This window comes from Molothrus ater, chromosome 5 (genome assembly GCF_012460135.2).
Source record: "Molothrus ater isolate BHLD 08-10-18 breed brown headed cowbird chromosome 5, BPBGC_Mater_1.1, whole genome shotgun sequence".
In the NCBI taxonomy this organism is placed as follows: domain Eukaryota; kingdom Metazoa; phylum Chordata; class Aves; order Passeriformes; family Icteridae; genus Molothrus; species Molothrus ater.
The window spans coordinates 54,449,532-54,475,042 of NC_050482.2; the positions used below are offsets into that span (position 1 = coordinate 54,449,532).

General features: G+C 42.5%; 1 protein-coding gene across 3 annotated transcripts in view; it reads left to right on the forward strand.

Annotated features, from left to right (window-relative positions):
* The window catches only part of LOC118700448 (fatty acyl-CoA reductase 1-like), a 129,016-nt gene extending 114,734 nt beyond the window's left edge, over positions 1 to 14,282 (forward strand). For all 3 annotated transcript variants that reach the window (XM_036404917.1, XM_036404919.1, XM_036404918.2), the window contains exons 8-12: positions 114 to 181; positions 3,495 to 3,666; positions 7,425 to 7,554; positions 8,419 to 8,546; positions 9,713 to 14,282. In XM_036404917.1, coding sequence (XP_036260810.1) covers positions 114 to 181; positions 3,495 to 3,666; positions 7,425 to 7,554; positions 8,419 to 8,546; positions 9,713 to 9,875 — 661 coding nt within the window. In that variant the 3' untranslated portion in view covers positions 9,876 to 14,282. The remainder of the gene's footprint in view (positions 1 to 113; positions 182 to 3,494; positions 3,667 to 7,424; positions 7,555 to 8,418; positions 8,547 to 9,712) is intronic.
* The last annotated feature ends 11,229 nt before the right edge of the window (positions 14,283 to 25,511 follow it).

The window sequence follows — 25,511 nt, forward strand, 5'->3', positions numbered from 1 at the left end:
CTTTGTTTGGTATTAAACTGGGAATTTACTTGAAATTGATTGTTTTTGTAATCCCATCTCTAAAAAATAGAGTTTCTTCACATCTCAAAATAATACTTCTTTCTGTTTTCCAGACCAAAAAACCTGTTGGTGTACAACTGTACAACAGGGGGAATCAACCCTTTCTTCTGGGGAGAAATGGGTAAGGTCTTATTTAAATGGAGAGCATCAATACTGTTCCTAACACTTTGAAGAATTGGTTTCCATAGTTTAGGTGGCATTTGGAGTCTGCCATTCAAACTGTATTTTGGGTGAGGGTCCTGTGATGTAAAGGGTACTTCCAGACCAAACCATTCTAGGATTCTGTGATACTATGGAAGTGAAGTGGTCTTTCTTGTCCATAAGAAAATTCTGAACAGAATTAAGAGGTGTGCACTTCAGGAGGAAAACATTGAGATGACTGGTGGGCTTCAAGAACAGTTTGTATTTTGATCATGAGTTTTGTGGGAAAAAAAATCAAATTATTTTGATGGCTGACTTTTCTTCAAGTGGATGTACTTCCAAGGCAGGGGTGAAAGAAAGGGAGACACATCCTGATACCCTTGAAGAGAAAAACTCATGCTGAAGCTAAGCAACAGAATTTGTCTCAGCTGTGTACTGTGAAATACTGTGTACAGGTAGTACATTCATGGACAGATGTACTGGGCCTGGTTTACTTTCTGTTACCCCTGCATTTATATCTTTGTGCTTTAAATACAGGAGGCTGGCTATTCCATCTCTCATACTTAGTTTTGCTTTTCCCTTGCTTTATTTACATGGCAAACTAAGTCAGCAGAGAATGAGACCATAATTGCATTTACAGAATAAATGTCTTAACCATTATTTGATCACGTGGCCTAGCAGGGAAGAGGTTTCCGTAATTGGCTGAGTTCTGAGGACATCGTATCCAGCTCCTGGTTAATTTTTTTTTTTTTTTCCCCTCTTTCAATGAGAGATGAAATGTTGTGGTTAGTCAAGATCTTTTGTGGCTTTTTCACAGGAGTGAATGCAAAGCTCTTCACAGGCTGCTACTTCAGCAAAAGACACCATAGCACCACTTTCTGAGGTTTGCTTTTGTTAACCCTTTTTCAGTGTAAATTTGCTGATGAAAACAGCAAAGTATTTAGTGCATTGTCATTGATTTTATTCTATTCCTCTGCTTGTAACTGTGGAATTGGCCATGAAGTCATCTGGGTGCAGCAGTGGCAGCTTCCATGAGCAGCTGAGCTGTGTGGTGGAACTGAAGGCAAAATTTTCTCCTTGGGTGACACTATGAAGCTCTTTCTTCCCCATGTTGTAGCCACAGTTTTCCTGTGAGAGAGCACCATGCTGCAGAGAATTAGGATGGAGTATTAAAGTGCAAAATTTTGCCTTTAAAGATGTTGCATGGCTGAAGAAATGAGTTTGGGAAAGATTTACTGCATCACAATGTTATGACTGCAGGCATCCAGTCTGAATCCTTATTCAGACTCCTACAAATTTCTTTTTAGGAAATACACATAATTCCGTTCAAGGAGTCAGGGTGTGTGACTGGTCATCAGGATGGAGGGTTCTGAGGGTCTGGAAGCTGCTGAGAAACCAGGGAAGGGAATGGGAGTCACCTGGTCTGCGACTGAGCATTTTAGTGCAAAGCAAACATGGGTTTTGCAGAGGTATGGGTCTGGGCTATCTGGTTAGGCCAGGTGACACCAGGACCTGCTGTAGGAGTGACAGGTGTACACAAGGTAGTAGGGATTTTTCAAGGGGAGAGGCTGGATTAGGCTTAGGATACCAAGGGTTCGGAACAGAAGTGGCGGAGATGGTGATGCTTTGAGTACACTTTGAGTGATGAGCTGCGAGGGAGTGAGGGGGCGAGGGAGGGAGGAAACACCCATTGCAAGGCAGTTCATTCTAAAGTTCCTCAGACACAAATAAAAACTCCTAGTGTTAAAAGGGGCCTTAACTGATTTATTTCTTTTCCAAATAATGCTATGCCTTGAGGTTTTTCTTTTTCCTTACTTTCTCAGTATTTTGCCTACTTATACAAAGATGTGGTCAAACAACTAAATTTTTATCTGATGAAGCATATTCTGCTTTGCTGTAATGTGAATCTGGTTAGTCTGTACTTGGTGAAATACATTTTGCAGTTTCTCCTCAAAACTAAACCGTAAAACAGTCTGGAGATGATGTTCAGTGTGGCAAAAAATTAAATTCAGTTTATTCTTGTTAGTCTACCTGGGTAAGACCTGTGTCCAGTTCTCCCCCTGCAGAACCTGCCTTTGAGTTGTAGGATTTGCTGCTGTGTTTTTTTGTTGAGGTTGGAGGGAAGGACCCCCCCACCCACTAAGTCTTTGCAGTAGCTCCTAGAGGTGACAGATTTCTAGTTTGGGGTTCTTAGTAGAAGTACAGCAAAAGTCACTACTTGAAGTGCAGTAATGAGCCGAGCACAGACACTGGAGAGTCCTATCTGAATGTTACAATTGGAATCTGCTTATCTGAGGATGATCTGGATGTTTCTTGTGACTTGCAAATTCTCATCTGATTTTCTATTTGTAACATACGCGAAGAGACTAAACTGTTAATATGAGCACAGACTGATGTCGTTAATTCTCAAATAAATTTTTTAGAAAGTGAAGAAAGCCCACATATTCTTCTTTCTGGAGCTTGCTGGTGCTCAGGAGTAAGAGCACCATCTGTTTATCAGTCCCTAGGATGATAGTCTTGCACTCAGTTACTGCAGTTCTATTAAGCCTCTGCAATATGCAAATGTCTTAGATATGCACATCCAGATACCAGTTTGTGGCACTGGGCCATTGCCAGAGCTCAGAATCAGACCCAGCATATTTTGTGCCTTAACATGCAGAGGGAAGGGAAGATTCCCACCCTATCATTTGTTTCTGGGTTAAGAATGCAAGACAGTTTGCTGCCTTAGAGCATCCAGAGGTCTTTTGAAAACAGGCAGACATTTGATGTTGTGGGTCAGATGTGGTTTTGAATGGACATAATGAAGTATTTTTAAAGCTATCACCCTGTATAAGCGACAGACTAACTCAAACATCAGCCCATTGGAAAATCTGACTGAAAATTAGAAATGTCATTTTTATTTTTGGGTAGCAGATCAAAGTTTGCTTTCAGTGATCTAATGAAATGTTAGCACTTAACAATTTCTTTTACATCTGCTGCAGGTGAAAGCAGAACTGCAGCTTCTTGAAGCTCTTAAAGCTGCCTGCTTTTCCTCCTTTATGCTTAGGTGCTTTGACAAGGAGGTTTTTGTCTGCCAGTGTTAAGTGTGGAGCAGGATTGGGTTTCAAATACGCAATAGATGGAATTGTCAATTTTCATGGCAGAAGGGACAACCTGGTCCAAGCTCTGTTGACACAATTCAGAGAGCTGTGGGCTGGAGGTGCAAAGCACAGCACCTTGGGCTGTGCTGCACTGTGCTTCCAGCCCATCTGGAAGTGAGTGATTGCCAGTGAAAAATGCCTGTTCCCTTGCAGGGCAGTACGTCATGTCCACATTCAAAAGGAACCCCCTGGAGCAGGCCTTCCGAACACCCAACGCTCACATGACCTCCAGCTACTTGATTAACCAGTACTGGATCACTGTCAGCCACAAGGCACCCGCCATCCTGTACGACCTGTACATGAGACTCACAGGGAGAAAGCCCAGGTAAGGAATGGTGCCCTCAGCCTCCTGTATACCTGCCACTCCAGTGGAGAGCAGAGCTTGAACCAGTGATGAGAACTGGAGTCCTTGAGTTTCTTCCTGTCTCCTTCTCTTGAGGAAAATGAGGAAATGCATGGCTGTAGTTAAACACAGCCTAGGGTTTGCACCCTTCCCACCACCTGGAGAACAGCACATCTTTTGAACTCAGTTTTACAGACTTCAGAGGTTCCCAAGGCAGACAAGGGCTGGTAGTCTTGTCTTCTCTATATCCACATCTCTACCACTTCAGCTTTCCAATGGGATCACCCCTATCTGGCATATGGACTTGAGCCTGGCAAGGTTTAGAACATATCAGCTAATACATTTTTTTCCCCCATAAATCAGATCCCTGAGTAGCTGTTTCCAGCACTGGTCTGAAATCTAGGAAGCAATTGTTTCTGAGTATGATTAAATTCTAATTGTATTTAGGAGGGCAGTTCACCATTATGGGTGGTGTTTGAGCCCTGGCAGTGGTAGGGCTTGGAAGGAACAGCAATATCTATGTCCCATGTGGAAGGAATCCTCTTTGTAAGTGACGCTACTCCAGACATTGTCCTCCTTTACTACCCTGACACCACATAGGAGGATTTGTTGTGCAGTGTGAGAACAGGATGCCAGCGCTGTGTTGATGTCAGCTGCTCTGATTTATCCCTGACATTCTGCTTTGGAGGCAGATTGGTCCGTAAAAAGATTTACACTTATCCCAGCGGAAAGAATTACTGTAGAAATAGAGGTAAACTGAAAATTAGGCTGGAATCTCCAATCTTTGTTGAAAGGGGCAGCAGTAAGATCTTGGCACTGCCATTGCAATTGACATTTCTTTTCATGAAGCTGACTGGCATAATTAACCAGTGGACACTGCCTGCAAAAAATGCTGTAGTTAAATGTCAGACAGAACTCAGCATCATCTTCTGAACTTTAAGATTTGCAGCCTCAGCAAAGATGGCTCCCCAATGAAGTTGGGAGTTTTCCAAGTCTTCTTTTTTTTTAATATAGTTCTCCTTTTCTTTTTATACACTACTTCAGCTCATCCAGGTATTGCTGCAATGTGGTAGGAAGCACAGTAGCAGCTCATAGTTTCTTCTTTTCCTAGATACCTGAATATCAGACCTTTATGGTCTAAGGGCAGTAAACCACATGAAATAAAAAAAAGAAGCCTTTTTAGGTGTAAGTTCATTTCACATAAATTTCCAGATATCAAACAAAACTGCCCTAAGTGGTTTCCTGTGAGTGCTGCACATCTGTCTATGACGTAGAGCATAATGTGGTTTTATACCCTTAGTAGTCCCTTGGGGCAATCCTGTCTCACCTGAGGATCTCCTCATGCAAGGCTCTGTATGGGAGTAAATAAAGAAATAATCGCTGTAAACAGTTTATTAGAAGACAAAAAGCATGTCTGAACTGTGGCTACAGTGAGAGCTAATACTCAATTTATTCCTCTCAGTTCCTCCATAGTGGAGAATGAGATTTCCTGTAAGAAACCTTTGCCATATTTCTACTCAGTTGATGTTTTGCAGAAGACCTTTCCTTCATACAAATTATTAGTCAATGTTTTGAATGTGGTCACATCAACTGAGCTCAGACAGTTGACATGAAATGCAGTTTTCGCACACACCTCTTCAGATCATAGAATCACAGACTGGTTTGGGTTGGAAGGAAGATTTAAGATCACCCAGTTCCACCCCTGCCATGTACAGGGACACCTTCCACTATCCCAGATTGCCCAGAGCCCCATCCAGCCTGGTCTTGAACACTTCCAGGGATGGGGCGGCCACAGCTTCTCTGGGCAACCTTTGCCAGGGCCACTCCACTCTCACAGGGAAGCTTTCCTCCCACATATTAAAGAGTTGGTTCTCTTACCCTTTTTTTTTTTTTCTGTCATTTTCCATTAGTCCTAAGCACTTTAAAGATTTTGGGGAGTCAGCTTGAGGGGCAGCTTTAGATCTTTCCAATCTAGCTGCATTTCTTCCTCCCAAGTTCCTAAAATGTATTAAAATATTCACAAAGCTTGGCCCCATGATGTTTGCCCTACACAAGAGGATTATTCTGAAATAATTTTAAAGCAGCTCAGTTAAACTGTATTCAGTCAAGGTGCACATAATTATTCAGAATGAAGGTTCCTTTAATGTGATGGTCTGCTTTGCTTCTAAAATGAAAGCCACTTTACAAAGGAGTGCTTGTCTAAGGTTTTATAGTGCTCTTTCCAGTTGCTTTGGGAGAGCTGCACACTTCTGCTCTAAACTGGACTCATTGTGTCTTGCTGTGCTGTGCTGAGTGCTTATCACGGTGGCAGTCACATGCGCAAAGGGAGAGGCCAGCCTAGCACCATTCTCCCACAGACTGCCACCTTTTATTTGTCACAGCAGCTGTGTTACCCCCTGGGCAGCTCAATATTTTGCATGAAAACAGCTCTTTTTTCCACAAAAATTAGCCTTTTAATGCTTTCTCCTGCCCTTACCCAGTGTGAGAGGACATGGTGTCCTCTCAGAATTGACCAAGCCCTGTACATCACACTTTAAAACAACTGCCAGTGGCCTTTTTTACTCATGACCACTGGGACAACTAAAATAATCCTGCAGGGTAGGACAGCATTACTGTCATCCACTTTTGTATTAAAAATTAGTAAGATAAGGCCAAGACACAACAGAGGACCTAAACCTACATTTCCCAAGTCCTTAAGCAGTTATGCCTCTGAAGCAAGACAGCAGAGACGTGGAGCTGTTGGAGGGGGTCCAGAGGACGGCCATAAAGATGGTCAGAGGGCTGGAGCACCTCTCCAATGAGGACAGGTTGGGAGAGCCAGGACTGTTGAGGCTGGAGAAGAAAAGGCACATGGGAGACCTGGTAACAGTTTTTCAGTACTTTAAGCAGACTGGTGGGAAAGAAGAGGAAGGACTCTTATCATGGAGTGTAATCATAGGATAGGGAGGAATGGTTTCAAACTGAAAAAAAAGTACATTTAGATTATATAGGAGGAAATTCTTCCCTGTGAGGGTGGTGAGGCCCTGGCACAGGTTACCCAGAGAAGCTGTTGCTGCCCCATCACTGGAAGTGTTCCAGGCCAGGTTGGATGGGGCTTGGAGCAACCTGGGATAGTGGAAGGTGTCCCTGCCCATGGCAGGGGTTGGAACTGAGATGATCTTTAAGGTCCCTTCCAACCCAAACTACTCTGTGATTCTTTGGTTCTGTCTGAAAACTGAAGTTGAGCAAATGACTTCTGAGCTCAGTGTCCATATTGCAGATGCGGTCACCAAATACTGGCGCTAATGCCAAAAATCAGAGCCTTGCTTCAATACACAACTCAGGCTTGGGAGCAGAAGAAAATTCCTGTGGCAGAAAGAAAAGTACCCACCTTGAAAACAGCAACACTGTACCTTTGTGGTGCAGACTTCATACCAGCTCAGATGGGCTCTTCCCTCCATAGCAGTGGAACATGAGGTAGACACAGCTTCCAACCCTTGCTTAGGTCAGAGCAATGATGTGGACATCAGTGGCAATGCTGCTGGCTCCCACGTTGGAGCCAGCAATAAAAGCTGGGTAGCTCTATGCTCGAGCTCAGCTGGAGCAGTTGGGATTTGCTGGGCAAGTTCTCAGCCTAGTGAGTAGCAGGGCAGTGCTCAGGAGGAATTGGAATGTTTATTCACCTGGATTGGTGGAAACACAAACCAGCAGCTTCTACATAAGGTCAGACTTCCTGCTCATCTCTGATCCCTTTGTTTCAGAATGATGAAGATTATCAATCGGCTGCACAAGTCTATGACACTCCTGCAGTATTTCTCCACCCAGTCCTGGAACTGGTCTTCAGATAATATGAATATGTTAATGAGTCACCTTAACACAGAAGATAGAAAGGTAAATGTGTCTTGAATATGGGTTGCTAATCTCAAATTCTTGCATCTGCAGCAATTATTTTTGGTGTATTGTGAAGCATTTAAATGATATCTGGATGATTGGAATTGTTTTTAATCCGAAATTATTTATTTTAGGAGCTTTCCATTTATTACAGGAGAATGTCTTCAGGTCACTGGCAACCCAACCTATTCTATAAAAACTTCTTCCTCTCTACAAAGCCTCTCTTTGCTCTAAGAGACAGCTGCCTGAGAATTTGCTAACAATTTGTCCAATATGAGCACCCAAAATGAACTGGGGTAGTTGGCTGCAATGAGATTTTGTTTATGCCAAACACCAAAGTGATCTATTTCTTGGATTTCTGTTGATCTAGCTGCCAAAAGAGAATGCAGCACAGCTGAGAGTAACACCAATGCAGAGGCACCTGTTGACTCAATGTCCAGTTAATTTATTTACATATAATTTTAGTGACATGTTAAAACTACATGGAGGTTTTAATTTCATTTTCATTTCATTTTCATTCAATCTGTTTGCCTGTGTGGAATGCCATTTTTCTTCCATGATTCTGTGTGTGTGTGTGTGTGTGTGTGTGTGTGTGTGTGTGTGTGTGTGTGTACAAGTTGCTACCTGACTTTATTTTTTACCAGCTAGCACTCCATTTCTGCTTGCTTTGCTCAGATTCCCAGCTGGGTGGGACATTAATCAGCAGCTGTGAAACACAGTCTGTCAGTTCTTGGAGCTCAGTGGCTTTGAGAATTTCAGAGAGAGGGCCTTGTCAGGAACAGAAATCAATGAAGAATTGATGCTTCAAGTGAACTTGTTTTGAACTCTGGTGTTCAGCTTTCATTGTTTGTCTTTAAATCCCAGTTATACAACTTTGATGTTCGCCAGCTGCACTGGTCAGAGTACATTGAGAGCTACTGCATAGGTGCTAAGAAGTACTTGCTAAATGAGGACATGGCTGGAATTCCAGCAGCAAAGCAACATCTACGCAAGTAAGTCACACCCAGGGACAAAGAGAAGAGGAAGAGCTCCTGGATAACTTTGGGGAAAATAAGTCTGACTACATTGCAAAATTATTATTATTATTATTATTATTATTAACGCAAGTAAGTCACACCCAGGGACAAAGAGAGGAGCTCCTGGCTAACTTTGGGGAAAATAATTCTAACTACATTGCAAAATTATTATTATTATTATTATTATTATTATTATTATTATTATTATTATTATTATTATTATATTTAAAATTGAGATGAATAACTTATTTCGTATCACAGCAGTTTGTCAGTATTTACAAACATAGAATAAGGGGATAGTTGGCCATAGCAGGGAATCCTAAACAAGTTCATTATTCATGGATCATTTTGAGGAAATTAAAAGGACCTCAGGAATGGACTACTGACTGCCTTAGACTGTGGACTGTGATGCAGTGTGATAAAGTGATAAAGTTTACCTTAAAAGGGCTCTTAGAAAAATGAACCAAGTTTTGAGGTCTTTAGGTGTCTTTTTTCCCTTGGTCAAGCACTGGGAAAATGAGAATTAGAGAACTGCAGAAACTTTTGCTTGACAGAAAGAAGACAGGATCATTACAATCTGAAAAATTCAGTAATACCACTGAAATTGATGCTGTAAACTAACCCACTCCCCCCGAAAAATAAAATATCCCAGTGCTGCAGTATTGCAACAGTGAAGACCATTTATGATCATTGTATAATTTCACAACACTAAAGATGGGGTTTCACCCAAATAAGAGAACCTTGCTTGTCAACTCCTGTGAGTTTCTCTAGGCTGCCCCAATTACTGCAAAGTGAGAGATAACAAATATATGAAACCAAAGTAGAAAGTATTGGACACAGACTGTCCTAAAGAAAAACCTCTCCATATGACTTCGCTCTGGTTTGAAATGAGAGAAGAACAAGAGTGAATTCCAGTACAGCTATTCCACCTACACCATGAACTATTCACTGTGCTCCAGCTTCAGCACAGTCCTTGGCAAGACCAAGGACTCCAGCACAGCGTCTCCACTAAAACAGGAATAGCAAAAAGCCCAAGGGCCACTTGTAAATAGGATTTATTCCTGCATAACCTGTAGGAAATGCAGGGGGCTGGTGAGCTTCTTGTTGTTTGTGTGTTTCTTGATAAGATGCCTCTTTCCCAGGCTGAGGAACATCCGATACGCATTCAACACCACCCTCCTCGTGATCATCTGGCGCATCTTCATCGCAAGGTCGCAGATGGCTCGAAACATCTGGTACTTTGTGGTGAGCCTCTGCTACAAGTTCCTGTCCTACTTCAGGGCATCCAGCACCCTCAGGCACTGAAGCCATCCATCAGCAGCCAGCCTCTTCCAGAAGGACCTCCATCTCCTCTAATCAGCAACTGTGGGCATCGAGGTCTGAAAGTAGCAGAAAAATCCACTCCCTCCAACAGCAGCTGGCACTTATTGTACACTGTTACATGCTTACCTTTTTAATTTTAACTAATGCTTTAATATATGGTCTTTCTTCCATAGGACCAGGCCAATTTTTAAAGCCATAACTGAAGCTTTAGGAACAGGTCAAGCTGGGACCCCCCCATCTAAAGTCTGATATGCAAGAGTAAGGATTAACCAAAGTCATTGTCCTCCCATGTACTACTCCTTAGGCTATCTTAATCCCATCTTCTTCCTCAAAAGAGGCAAATTTAGACCTTGGAAGACAAGGATGCCACCAGAGAAGACCCAGCTGAGGAAATGAACCTGTAAGAGATCTTCCTAAAGCAGCTATTTGTTCATTTTCATTCAGTGAAATGGTACCTTACTTAAAAAAACAAGATTACACCTTCTCACTTTTTCAAGACTTAGGAGGGGGAAACATGAGTCACATGAGGCCAGTGAACACACAGAACAGTTTTCAGATCTTATATTGCTGCTGAGGACTGATGCTTTCAAGCCATACCTGAAGACACACATAAAATTCATGCACCTGTGTTAACTCTGCTCACTCACAAGCTGCTTTCTTACAAAGAGGTCTTCTTTTCTCCCTGTGGTTAAGGTTTCAGTCTATTAAAAAATTCCTGGTCTTGCATTTATCACATTTGCTTGGGACATTTTGGAGGTCTTGAAAAATGCTGTATTAACCCTGAGAATGAAGAGAAGACTTCATAAAAATCAGAAGAAGAATACAGAAACCTGTCATTATTTTTGAAGTATGGGTCTTTTTTTCCCCTCCAGGAAATCTCTCTCCCTGTAGCTCAAAACCAGCCTGATACTGGGCTTTCATTACAGCTAAATCACTTTGCAGTTGATCATTTCCAGTGGCAAAGAAAGTGTAAAGACACACATGAAGGAAACACCATTGGGCCTGTTCTGCTGCCGTTCCTGTCAGGAGGCATTAAAAAGTCTGAAATTTGTTTTTCTTGAGAATAGTTAAATGTTGGATTTAATGATCTTAAAGGTCTTTTCTGACCTAAGCAGCTCTGTGATTCTTTGACTTCTCTGTAAGAACAGTCATGCAACTGTGAAGGTAATGCACTTTGTCCTGCAGTTTAGAATTTTCAGAATTTGATTTTTCAGAGTTTTAGAATTCAATTGCAGTTTAGAAAGGAAGCCAAGGACCTTCCCAATGCTCATGGCTGTTGGAGATCCTTGTTTCTTATAGTGAATTGTAAATTCCTGTGGGGGCAGAGAGAGCCTTCTTGAAAGTAGTGGGTGCAACAACAGCAACAAATTTACTGCATTGTCAGATTTTCAGAGTCAAATCTTACACCAAAATATTATTTATTCAGATAACACTGAATAAGCACTTTTAAGATGATCAGTCTTCACTGCAGCACCCAGTTTCTCTAATCTGTGTCATGCCAGCTGTCTGAAAATAATGCTATACAAAAAACACAACAAAATAACACAGTTGCTCTTTTGTGAGCTGAGATGAGCAGAGAATTTACAAAGCTGGAATTCCTCAGAAATTATACTTGGTTTTGGTACTGAAGGTAGGAGCAAATTATGACAGTGCATTTATATCTGAGCACTTCAGGCTGGTTCAGAAATCTTTCTAGAGGTTCAAGGAATTAATCTTGCCCCCGTGCCCCAGAGGTCTGATTCCAGGCAATTACCAAAGGGTGCCTGCAGCAGAACTTGACCAGAAATGTGGTGTCCAGGATGGCAGGGCTCTGGCATTGCCTGCCACAGACCTCTGTGTTTGTCACACACTGCTTTTGATCTGTGCTTAAATAGGTCAAGCACCCAGTTTACAAAGATGCAAATTTCTGAAGCTCTTGCCTTGGAAATGTGCTTCCTGTAGTGAAACTGGTTGTTGGGGGTGTGTTTTCCAGCTTCAGGGCATGCTGTGCAAGGTGTCACCACCTGGGAAACCTGGAGCTGTGTCTTCGGGGGCTGGGGACCAATGTTCCCTGTCCAGCGCTGCCACAGCAATGTTTTGGGGAAGGTTGTGGCACTGTACTTTGCTACCCTAGTGGGGCTGAGACAGGTTGCTGCAGAGATTCCTCCAGGAAGAGTGCATTCCCTCAGTTACATCATCTGGTCATCAGGCAGCTTGCAGTCCTCATAGGAAAGGCTAAAACAAAAGCAAACCATAACTGTCGATCACTTTGAAACAAACTTCCACTCAAACATCAGGAGATAATTTCAACATTTATCCTGAAAGTCTTTTTAAGTGCCTGCCTTATGGACAAAGAGAAGCAACACTGAAGGGGATCATAAACCTTGGGTTGTGCACATGATAGACCAAAGCTTGGGTCTCAGAAAAGTCAAAGGTGCAGAGCTGCTCCAACAACGTCAGCTCTCCTGAGAGTAAAGTGCCCCACCTTTTCTTCCCCTTCCCTACTCATGCCAGGAATTCCTCACAATATGCCTGTAGGCATTCACAGTTGTGTGCACTGGCTGTATTGTCCCCACAAGTCTGAGGTTTATTTTTTGCTCCCCTGAGAATATCCAGACCTGGTTGTCTGAACACACAAAAAGGTGCTGCATTCAGAACAGTGGTGGTGTGACATTTTAAGGCTCTTCAGCATTTTGCTGAAGGAAACAGCTGCAGAAAAGCTACTCAGCCCCAGAAAAACAGCAGGAGTTGTTTGGATTGGAAAAACAGAGCTGTTGCAGATGGTGTCTGCTCTTCTGGAGACCTTTCATAGCCCACACAGCAGTGCCAGCAGCTGGCTCCAGAGCTCTGGCCTTTCCTGGAGCAGATCAAGCTGTTAGTTTGTTTTAACACACATGTAACATGAAGGGGAACTTGAATCTTTAATCCATTTTTTTGTGGCCTGAGATGTTTCCAGCTGATTGTCTGACGCACAGACATATTTCAGAAAGCCTCAGTGCAGGGGATGATGTGCGGCAGTGACCCTTGAGTGCCAGTTGTAACTGTCATCATGGGGAGCTGGGCATAAGAACTTGTTTTCACCTCAAACAGTGGCTGATGTTCAATGGTTTACTTTGTGCTCCTCAGTGGATTTGTTTTTGCTCTGAAGAAACCCAAGCCGTGGGGAAGATATCTGAAAGAAAACACTGAATATCATTTCACCATCAGCAACAGGCAGAAGCTTGCAGTTAACAAGTATCTTTTTTTAAATTAAATGGTGATAACAAAACAAACAAACCACAACAAATCCCAACACTTAATCTGTGTTTTAACTGCCTTTTGAACAACAACCAAAGCTGTTTATCATCAGAATGTCCTTTACTAAAAAAATTAAATTTCATACCCCTCCACCCTCCTCTGTTCTATGTTAAGAAACAATTTTTCCACAGTAGGGAGGGAGAGGTAACAGACCCTCTGGTAAATTACAGGTTGTTGGCCCATTACCCACCTCCTGCAGAAATGTATTCTTTTACATTTTCTAAGGAAACATGAGTACATCTGCCTGTGCGTACAGCTGCATCTTCCAGCACCAGACAACATGGTAAAAGCAGTGGAGCTCATCCAGAAGTGCGAGGCTGTGCTTTTTTGGAGTGCCCTGTTCCACTTCAGTTTACCACAAAGCGATTAAAATATACCCTCGTTTCCAGTGTAAAGGGAACCTAACCTGTAGCTGTTAATCAAGTCATTATCATGAATAAACAACTGTGAAAAGAGGGAGGGGGCATCCTTTTGTTTGTAAATAAGCTACAGCTTCATGGTTGAAAGCATGCTGTTGTTCTTCCAGCATTGACTACCGCTGAAAGCAAGGATGAACATTCAGTAAAACTTTAGTACAATTGGACCCCTTATTCTAGCAGAGAGCAAATAACATTCCCCAGAAGGTAAGTGGTGAACACCCCATTACATTATGCTAAATATTGGTATGAAGGTGGTACAGAGTTACTTAAGGAGAATTAAAATCCAGAAAATTAAGCGTATTTGGGGAATAATTAAAGATGTACTATCCCACTTTTCTCTATTGCTTAAAAGCCAGCTATGAATTGTTTTTTCAGATGAGTATGAAGCCACTTAGAAAAGGTTTCTTGTCCTTACATGATCTTGGCTGACCCCAGTTTATAGTAAAATATGTACTCTCCCACCGTCCAGAGTTTCTACAGTTCTATCTGCTATTTCTATCCTCTTGTTAGCTACGGGACAACTTCCTGTTATAAATCTTAATTACAGAGTTTCTAATGTTAAGGTGTAACCTTTTGAGCTCTCAAATCAGATAAAATGGTCAAACCACAAATTGTGTGAACCTCAGCCGTAAAATTGTTAATATAATGTTTATGTTATTTGAAACATTTAATAAAACAAAATATTTTAAAGCTATGGTCATTTTGCGTTGCTTGGTTTGCTAGAGGAGGTGGTTACTTGCTGGCCATTGCAGTTGAGCAGAGGCTGCCTCTCCAGCACATCTGCCCACATCTGCAGCACAGCTGTGGGTGGAACGGCAGCCCCACCTACAGGAGGGAAACACACATTTTAAAGGCTGCAGTAGTGAGACTTTAACCCTGATAGAGAAGACTGAAAGGTCCTACTGTGATGAGTGTCCTATGGAAACTCGGAGGGACAGCAAAGAAAAACTGGGAGTAACCCAGCCAATTTCCCCAAACAACATCCCATTTTTACCTGAGTATATTACTGCAAATTTTTAGTTTAAGTATAGAGACCTCACCTCATAATGTTAGTTTTCTGTCAAGCAAGAGTAGATAATATCTAGTAATTATCTCACACTTCCTTGCAATATAGCAAACTTCAATGAGTGGAAAGACACAGCATTATCATGACCCTTTGCTTAATGAAAATTATTTCCAATCCTGAAATCCAGGGCATATATCAAAGATACCACTTTCATTTTGTTAGCAAATCTTTCCTTAAAATATAATTTCCCATTTTTTATATGTAAATGTGATCTTTATGGAGAAAAAAAAATCCATTAAGATGCATCAATGAATGAAAGCCATCAGCAGGAAAGTTCGAATTCTTTACAAGGAACAGATTTTAACGTCAACTTGCATTCTTCAGTATTTAAAGCTTTTCTTCTGACATTCTAAATTGCCCAGTATTATCAAGGCAAATAATAAATAAATGAGGAAAATTGCATTAATTTTCATATTTTAAGGGAAGCAGAAATGGGGGGGGGGGGGGAAGAAAATTATGTAAAGTAGGATAAATCCTTAGCTGATATTACCACAGGTCACACAGAATAAGTACCAGGTCTCAAGGGAAGGCATCCCAGCCAATTTTCCCCATCTCCCTCAGTTAATGACAACTGGTGTTCATTAAGAACTGAGCCCACAGGTCCCAGTTCCTAACTCCCAGTATTATTTGGCTGTGAAATGTGCTGTGGATAAATTGGATTTCTGGACTCACACCCTACCTATGGAATGGATACCACAGCGGTGAAAGCTGAATTAACCCAGAACCCATCCAGAGCCAGGAGAGGGCCACACACTCATCTACTTCTCTTGCCACAGTTGCCTTGATGATACAAATTCCTGCAGCTGCCTGCACTGCAGTCTCAGGGGTGACTTGCTCCTTCCAGGGAAGCAGCAAGTAACACCCAGCCCCAAATGAAAAAGCCACAACAGAAGTGCGCAGCAAAAGAAATGCATCTTCTGTAAAAGAAGATTAGGCAAGATGGGATCAAGACAATAGCTCTGGAGCTGCCAATGTGATCCATATTTTCCCAGTCTTCCCTGAACAAGGTATGGAGAGAGCTTTGCAGAGGGCCTTCAAACAGGAATTCCCACCTCATCTTGTGCCCTGAGTTTGTATTTCTGATTCAGTTCTCACTGCAACCAACTGGGATTCACAACCCCTCCACAGAATACAAACCCTTGAGGACCACTGGCTTAATGAAACATAATTCATTGGATTAAACCTATAAAAACTGGCCAGAGAAATCAGGGCTGGTGAAAATGCCAGCAAAAATGTTTGTAGAAACAGGTTGTAAGTGTATTTGGATCAGTAAATGGGCAAGATCTGAGGCACACAAAGACTTATATTTTGCTACTGATAATACAGGTCCTCTGCCACTGACATTTGTCACCAAGTATTTGCTGTGCAAGACACTGAAGAGCCCCCAAAATTCAGGCCACTGGCCAGTGCCTCTGGCAGTTAGGTTTTTTGACCAGAAAGTAATAGAAGATTTATAGCATGGCAGAATCTTGCAGAGAGAGGCAGGTGAATTTAAATGTACCTTTCTCTTTGCCTCAGGCTTTTAGAAATTGAGGCATTGTGGAACTTGAGGAATTAATGAAAAATTTAAAGCTACAGACAGTAAAAAACACAACTGTAACTGCAGAGTAATAAATAAAACTGGCTGCTTGAAAGTGTGAACAGCATTAACGTAATGACTGTGTTTATGCAACACTGACTTTAAGGGAAAATTTTGTCCTTTCTTCACAATGCATGATTATTGATCATTTTAGCACATTTTGTTACTCCCCCCCAGCTGAGGCTGATGTGACAGTTGGTCTGGGGAAAAAGAAATGTCAGCTGCCCATGGAAAGTTTGCTACCACTTAACACCTCTGGGAAAGCTTTATTGATAAATAAAAGGCTGCCAGGAAGGATATGCCAAAAAAAATAAACTAAGATTGAGTCAGCAAGTGCAAATTCAGCAGTGAGCAGACTAATGAGGTAAATTAGCTTGAAAAGGCAAGTGAGGCACAAGTTTGGTACTCTGCAGTCAAATCTGGGAGAGAGGATGTGGGTTTAGGCATCCGATAGATGACAGTCCCAGTGGTGGGATAAAAGCAACAGTTACATTATTTTATTCATTCTTTAATCTTTGGCATTAGGGTGAGATTAATATTTCCAGAAAAAAAAATGAAATTGTTTTCCTAGTCTTCATTTTCATAATTACTGGCAATATAGAAGGTGAAAGCAAGCAAAGGAATTAGCTAGAATTATTACGCAGTAAATTCCAACTAGTGTCTATTAGTATTTCTTCTAATTAAGATACTGTTTAGCCTTAGAAAGCAAAAAATCAATCAATGAGCAATACAAAATGGTAAATATATTTTGGTATGTAAACCAAGAATTTATCTGCTGAGAAGGTTTTGTTTACAGTTTGCTCTAGTACAGCATTTGGCATTTTATTTGGAAGTGCTGTGTCCTGTGAGGAATATGGATTTGAAACATAGATAAGTTTAGCTTATTTCCTGGGAGGTCTTTTCCAACATCAGTGATCCTGTGATAACTGTGAAATACAAGGATTTTACCTTATCAGAAGTGAGACAAAATACTGAAAGAAAAGATCCCAGGCAACATCCACTACCCCAGGACACAAAAAGCAAGTAAAAATCTTGTTCCTCACTTCTCCTGAAGGGATGGTGAGAACTCGATACCCACCACAAAAGAAAGGACTGTATTTCCACAAATCGGATGTCTGCAGACTCAGAGAACCAGCAGTAAGATCCTAATGCAGGAAAATCCCCTGGAGAACAGCTTGTGGGAAGATGGACACTTAAATGTCCTTTAAGGAACTGCTAAAGAAATGTATTGTCTCCAACTAGAGAAAGGAAAAAAAAGGTTAAGAGAGTAAATTTGACAAGCCACAAATTTCCCTACTGGTTGGAAATTATGAACAGGAATGGCACAGGAGGTGACAAGTAGGTCAGATTACATAAAACAATGTATTAAAATAAATAAATAAATCACAGCCAAACAACTTAGTAACTGGAACACAGAACGGTCCAAAAACATTCTATAAGATTATTGACTGGAAGACAACAGAAAAAAAAAAAAAACAACCAAAAAATCTGTGTCTTTGCTAGAAAGATTAGTAAAAGATTAGTATAATTTATGTAATAAACATAAGATCAGCATCAAAAGGGTAAGAACTCAGAGCAGACAGAGAAGAGGTTACAGAGTACTTAATTTAGATTTTTTACTGTCACCTATAGGCTAGAGCAAGCTGAGGTAGGCTGGCAGATATCCTGGAGAGCTCAGGAAAGATGGACAAAATTGCAGAAGACAAAGGAAATACAAGAGGACAAGAATGTGGGAATTATTTTTAGTGAGCCTGACTTCAGTAAAAGAACAATACTCAGCAGTCACACAGCAGTTAAAAAGGAAGAGAATAATAGTGTGGAATTCCAAAGGTAAATTATGTCACATCAAATTTTCTCTTACAATAGAGTGAGAGGTATTGTTAAAAGCAGAAGAGTTGGAGATGGCATACACTCTGTGCTTTAAGAGGTTTTTATCTCACATGATCATTGTCACAAATAAGTTGAGGCAAGAACACTGCAAAATTAATGGAAAACCTGACAGAAAATCACAATACTTGCTTGCAATTCAGTGTTAACCTAGGAAATTATATTATGTGTAACCCCAGATGAGAGGATTCAACAGATTCATTAAGGATCTGAATGCTGGGATAGAGAGTAGGCTCTTTAAAACCTTGATGTCAGGGTGGGAAGGCTGTGAACAGTGCAGGGGACAGGGCTAGTTAGAATATTAAATTGAAACCCAAGGCTCCTACTTAAGTTAGTGAAAATTATGTCTTTCAAATTAAAAATACTTGCATGGACATCTAACATGGACTTGTCTAATTTGAGATACAGTCTTGAAAGAAATTTATATGAATGATTATTATTAGTTTCCCAAACTCAAGAATTTTAAATTATAAAATTATAAAATGTCATAGCTATGTGTTCTAACCTACTCATGCATTATAACAAGCTCTTTATTACTTGCACACTATTTTTGCATGAAGACCCACTGCTTTCTTTAGTGAACTTGAGGGACGAGTGAGAAAACTCTTCACCATCTTTTTTGCACCTTTATTACCTGGTGGTCTTACAAGCTGTCATGCCACACAGTTCAAGCTCTGCTGAGCCAAGAAAATAATTCATTTCTTAATTCATTTTTCTATGACACTCATCACTTCGGTGTCTATAGGCCAGATTCATTTAGATAGTGGGAATATTCTTTCACCACCTTCCAATATGTTGAAATCGGTGAATCCAGGCTTCCATTTTTCCTTGCAGGGAAGAACAGACCTTGCCGGAGTGTGATTTATTAGGATGCTGCATAAAGGTCTTTTCACAACCAACAGCATCTAATGCAACAAGCTCATTCACATCTATATCATGGACTCTGAAGGCCAGGGAAAATAATCCTGTTTATTGCAAAATACTGGCTGGTACTGTGGATGGAATACCTCTATCCTCCAAAGCACACAACTGCAGAAAGGGAAAAGCTCAACCTGCTCAATGAGCAGCACCTGAAACTGCCCTAAAACAAGGTCACATTGTTGAATCACAGAATATCCCGAGTTGGGAGGGACCCGCGAGGATCATGGAATCCGGCTCTTCCCAAACCAAAATTAATCCTGACAAATAAGGGGAAATGGTCTGAAAACCAGAAGTCAAACAAAATAATCACCTTCGTTTAGAGCAGAACCAAGGAGTGGCTACTACTAAAAGCACATGGGACTTAAACCTGTGCCCTTTGCTGCAGGATATCACTGTCAAAGAGCTGCTCCATGGCCCTGGTGTGTGTGAGCAGAGAGCTCTGAAAGGAGCAGCCATGATCCCACAGGGCAGAAAAGGGCACAGCAAAGGACGGCTTCTGAAACTGGGAAATATGGACTGTGAGTCCCTCCACAATCCTTTAAACAACTTTATTGACAACTGTAGTGAGCCAAAAGGACACAGCTGGAACGCCAGCACTGGCCCAGAGGTCTTGTCTTAGGAGTTTCTTATCTCTAACAGTCCCTAGGATCTGTTAATAACCCAGATATTTAATGTTCCCTTAACAAATTTAGAGCACCTGTCCTATGAGAAAACATTGAGAGAATTGGGATTGTTCAGCCTGGAGGAGTGAACCTATGGAGTGATCTCATTGTGACGTTCCAGGACCTAAAGGGAGACTGCAGGAAAGATGTAGAGAGATTTTGGACAAGGACCTGGAGTGACAGGACAAGGGGGAATGGCTTCACACTTACAGAGAGCAGGTTTAGGTTGGATATTGGTAAGAAATTCTTCCCTGTAAGGGCAGTGAGGTCCTGGCACAGATTGCAACCACACAAAAGGGAGGGGAAGATTGAAGGGAGAACAGAAAAACAAAACCAAACTGGAACAATGAAATTACATGTCAAAAGAACTGTAAACCTCAACAGAACTTCTTCCCACCTGTCTTGGTTTGAAAAGACAGGTGTCAGCTAAGGAAGGCAGGAGCCTCTCTTGAAATGGAAAATGTAAACACTCTCCCTCCAATATTTTTGAAATTAGGGGGCTTTTCAGGCAAAGAGATGGGAGTAGGAATTACAGTTCTTTATTAGGAAAATAAAAAATGCAAAATAACACTGACAGAGTCAGAATATGACCTGACACCCTGTTTGGTCAGGGTGCTAGTAGCAGTCTGATTAAATGGTGACTGCAGTCCTCCTAGAGTGACAGGTGGGGTTCTGTTGCAGCAGTGATCCTGTAGAAGAGTGTAGTTTTCCTCTGAAGGCCCAGTGGTAGTGGAGATGGGCCTGGTCTTCCTCTGGGAATCCAGGGCAAAAGAAAGCTGCTCCTCTGGGAATCCAGTGGGAAAATGCTGCCTGTGGTGTTTCAAGTCTCAGATTCTATCCAGGTAGGAATGCTTGGCTCCTCCCACTGGGTGAAGTATCTCACAGTGGGATGATGTGATTTTATCAGTCATGCAGTGAGACTGGATGGCCCATTAACAGATGATAACTGCCCCACCTGGAGAGCAACACAACACACACCCTTGATCACATCTTCTATTGCAACCTAAGACACCCCCATATTTAATAATCCCTCCTCATTTGCATGAGCCAATCACTACACCTTATTCCTAACACTACACAATCAGATTGTACAGAGAGGGTGTAGAGTCTCCCACACTGGGGGTGTTCCAGAACCATCCGGATGCAATCCTGTGTGTTCTGGGATGACACCACTTCAGCAGAGGGGTAGGACGATGACCATTCCGTGACTCACCTTGCCAAGCTGCACCCCTGCCAGCTCAGCCCTCTGGTGCCCAGCGGGGCCACGGAACCCCGCGGACACTCCGTGCGGGGGAACTCAGCAAGCCAACGTGGCCGGAGCGCCAGGTTGGAACCGCGCGGGGCAGCGGAGGAAGAGCTCCCGCCGCATTTCCAGGGGCTTGCGATGCCGAACGGCGAACCCGAGGAGCGCCCGGTGCTCCCGCGGGCTGAGGGGAGCGGCACTGACACCCCGGCCAGGTCTCAGCCCCGGGCAGGAGCGCTGGGCTGTGCCGGGAAGAGCCGGCGGCACCGGGGAGCAGCGGGGCCGGGGCGAGGCGAGGGCCCAGCAGAGCAGACCCGGGGCTTGGGAGAGGGCGGAGCGGCGCCGCGGGAGGGGACAAGCGCCCGCGGGCCGGGATTTAAAGCGTGGCAGGAAACAGGAGGTGAGGTGGATGAGAAGGTCCTGTAGCTTGAGGGTTGGTTGGTGCTTTCCAGGGAGACTGAGCTTGGAGAAAGGTGCTCCTTATCACGCTGGTTTCTGGATGAAGCTCAGGGCTCACCCAGCTTCATGTCTTTGTGCAGGGTTGCCCTCGCTGTCCCGGGGGGCTCGGTGGCTTGGGCACGTTTGCAGCTCCTAGGCCGGGCAGTGCCAAAGTGTACAGCGCTGTACCAGCGTCTGCCCCTCCCCTTCTGCTCCAATCTGCTGGGAAAGGTTCTATGCTCCTTGTCCTCTCCTCTTCTAGATAGAGCCAGCGATGGAGTCCATATTTTCAATTTTCCAGAGCCCCGGGAGGAGTGATACTGCAGAATATCCAGGTGAGGTGTAAACTCTTGCTAGTTAAATCCTGCAGGGAAGCATGGTGCCAGCATTCCATCCCCGGGATGCCGTGCCAGGCCGAGGCAAGGCTGCAGTGGCATTCTGGGTTTCTTTTGGCTGTGGTTTTCCAGCATCTCTTCTAAAATAGGACTATAGAGCTCATTAGGAGTGATGGGCAGCCAGCACACTACCCTTTTCCAGAGTTTCTCACAGGTGAGGTGGATCTAAGGGAGTTGTGGAGCTGAATCCAAAGTGTGTAAGTGCCTAGTTCTGGGTGTGTGTGAGAATGGAGGGTTCTGTGGTTCCCCGTTACTGTCAGGGACCTGCAAGGCTCTTGGGGAACAATCAGCCTTGTGGTTGTAGCATCAGGAATGAGTGCTCCTGCCAGAGAGAACTTTCTTCATCCCTCTGGGAAAAAGCTCTTCTTGGGTGTAATTCCTTGATATAGGAGAGAGAACTCCCTCTCTCAGCAAGTTTGCTTATTTTATTACTGCTGTTAACACGTTGGTGGCCCTGTCCATGTAAACAGAGCATTTTGCCTCTTCAAGGACACGTTACATAAGAATTTTATTCCTTTGTATCATAGAAATTGCCCTGCAGAGTTTTATCTTGAATGTAGTAAGCCTGGTTTGGTTTTGTTAGTGGACTAAACAAACTTTTTTTGTGTTAAATGTGTGAGTACGGTTTTAATGCTATATTCAGAGATGCTAATTGCTAAAGCCTCTGCTTGAATTAATAATAAACACCTGAAGTTGCTTGCAAAAATCAACTTTGGCTAACTGTCTATTAGGTGATCCTTATAATTGTGTTAGGGCTGAACAACTGTACATCTAAGATCTACCGATCTGGATAAGATACCTAGAGCTTACTGTGGGGTGTATGATGGTGCATATACCCTTGTGAAATAAACAGGTTGCATTCTTTAGGAAAGAAAGGGACATGTTTGAATGTTTCTGGTGTGTTTCTTCAGAATGCAATTTATTTGGCTTGTCCTTGCAAAGAAAGTAAATGTTGTGTTAGATCTTGCTATGAAAAGAGATTGTAATAGTTATTGGGAATAACTCCCAATAGTAATTGAGAATTAGCTGTTTTTTTTTTTTTAATCAATAAAGAGCCCTTTGACTTCTGATGCATAAATATACAGTATCTTTATAGTACTTAAAACTGTTGCTGTGATAGTGAAGAAAACCTGGCGTGCCAACCTACAAAAGACATAATTTAACTGTTTTCTGGTAAATATGAACTAGCACAAGTGAGAACCTAAATCTCCCTGTTGGCCTTGCCTATTGAAGGTTGCATGGGCTCTTTTGTGCTGAAAGATCCCCACCCAAATGCCCAGCTTTGAAACAGTGTGTTAATGATAATTTAGCAGGCTGGAAAGCTTTTGAGCTAAGTCTGCGGGAACAAATAGCTAAAAGTAGATATTTGGGATGGGTGAGCTGCTTCAGCGTGTTCCTTTCCTTCCTTCGTCGTGGCAGTCTTTGTTTTGACATTCTCTGAAGGGGAGAAGTACAAGGAAATGGGGAGAGGAAGAGAAGAGGAACATTTCTTACCTTTCTCTTCTTCTCTTTGCCACTTTTCTCCATCTCCTTGTCTCAGTCTTTAGAATTTCCGTTCCTCTTTGGGAAAAGGGAATCTGGTGTAAGCTGAAGGTAGGCCTGAGAAATTGAGTTATTTTCCGAGAAGCAGCCTATCTGCCTCAGGGAAAGAGGAGTGTTAAGATGGGTCTCCTACTCCATCAGGGGACTGTGTTTTGGGAGACAATGAGGAGGAGAGAAGCTTCCCTGAAGACCTTAAGCAAGAGGAGCTGCCTCAGGTACGTGAAGCCCAGAGCCCAGAGAGGGGGGCAGCCTGTGATGTTTCTCCTCATGAACAAAGAGACTCCAGAAAGCTCATCCTTGATGCTGATGGCAAGACACTGCGCTGTGAAGAGAAACCCTTCAAGTGTCCAGAATGTGGGAAGGGCTTCAAGGGGCACTGCAGGCTCCTGACCCACCTGCAAATCCACACAAGAGAAAAGGTGTTTGTGTGTGTAGAATGTGGGAAGAGCTTCAGCAGGAAGGCCAACCTGGTGATTCACCAGAGAGTCCATACAGGGGAGAGGCCTTACAAGTGCAAGGAATGTGAGAAAACCTTCAGCCGTGCCTCGAGTCTCCTTGCTCATCACAAAACCCATCTGAAAAAGAAAATCTTTTCCTGCACTATGTGCCGAAAGAACTTCAGTGGGAACACAGCTCTGCAGCAGCATCAAAGAGTCCACACAGATGAAAAGCCCTGTAGGCATTCAGAGCATGGAAATAGCTTCAGTGTGAGCTCAAACTTCATCAGATACCAACATCTGAGAGAGAGACCCAGTGAACGCACAGCAGGTAAATGAATTGTCTTTATTTCAAGTTACACAAAATTTCAGGGGATACAAAAATACTCTGCTCTCTGTTTCTTCCTAAACAGTTCTCCCTCTTTGTTCTGAATATGAGTGTTGGGGGTTTGTTGATTTGGTTTTGTTACTTTTTTTTTCCCATCTCTAATATTTATCTCTGCCATCTGAGGAAGTTACTTGAAAAAGCTGAAGTTGAAATTTAGGTGTTACCACAAAGATTGCTTGGCACCTTAGACTCCCCAAAGCTCTCAGATCCTACTAATAATAAAGATCTCACTAACTCCAGCTTCATAATGTTGCCTGATGTCTAGCCTTAGATCTTCAAAGATCTAAGCTCAGCCACCAAAATGCTAAGCTTAGGGAGATGTAAGGAATTTTGACTTGCAAAATTCCTTACATCTGTAAGCAGTGCCTTGGTCATCTCTAGCAGCCAAATTTTGTTATATATGGATATTGAATCCTAGTTTCTTGTTGTCTACAGTGGGAAGCCTCTGGAATATTCTTAGCACATCACAGGCTGACAGACAGTGGATTGTTTCAAGTAGGGAGTTTTCTGGATTTTGCAATATTTTGTGTTCTAGTAATGACCTGAAACTCAGGGATAAAAACTGGCATTGTGGGGTGTTTTTTCCTGTTGTTGTACCTTTATTTGTGAAGTCCCTTTATCCTTGGTCAAAAATATTTTAGGTTTTCATCTTGGGTCTTGCCTAGACACACACAGAATTGTCGTGGGTGTCGGCATGAGAAGCAGGTGTGTTGTGTGTGAGGTTTTTCTTCGGTTTTTGTGGTTGGTTTGTTTGGAGTTGTTTTACTTGGTTTTGTTTGTTTCTTCTGAAAAAAAAAAAAAAAAAACAAACCAACCCTGAGCCTTTCACCTTAACAATGGGAATAATGATAAACTTATGTCACGGTTTGATGCTGGTGCAATGCCGGTGCCCCCATGAAAATATATTCTCCCTGGTGTCTACTGTGAGATGTGACCAGGAATAGAGCAAAGCAGGCTCCAACTTAGGAATAAAGAAGAAAAAACTTTATTAACCTACAACTATATATAAAAAGAAACACACACAGAACTCGGAATTAAAACCTTCCAAAAACATTCCTCCTCCCCCCACAAAATTTCCAATACATCCACCCCTCAGATCATCAACTCTCAGTCCATCACAAACCTTTAGATAATCAATTCTCAGTTCATCAAGGAGAGAGGAGTCCCTCTTGTGCCATAGGCTTCCCCTGGAAACACAGTTGAAACCTCTTGTGTTTCCATGTCACATGTGGCGCCACCCAGAGATCATTTGCCACGGTGACATCTTCTATCCATGCCCAGTGCTCTCACCACTGCGCATGGACCAGAGCTGCTTCTAGGGTTCCCCTTTTAAGGATGCTTTGCCCAGTTCCAAAAAAAAAAAAG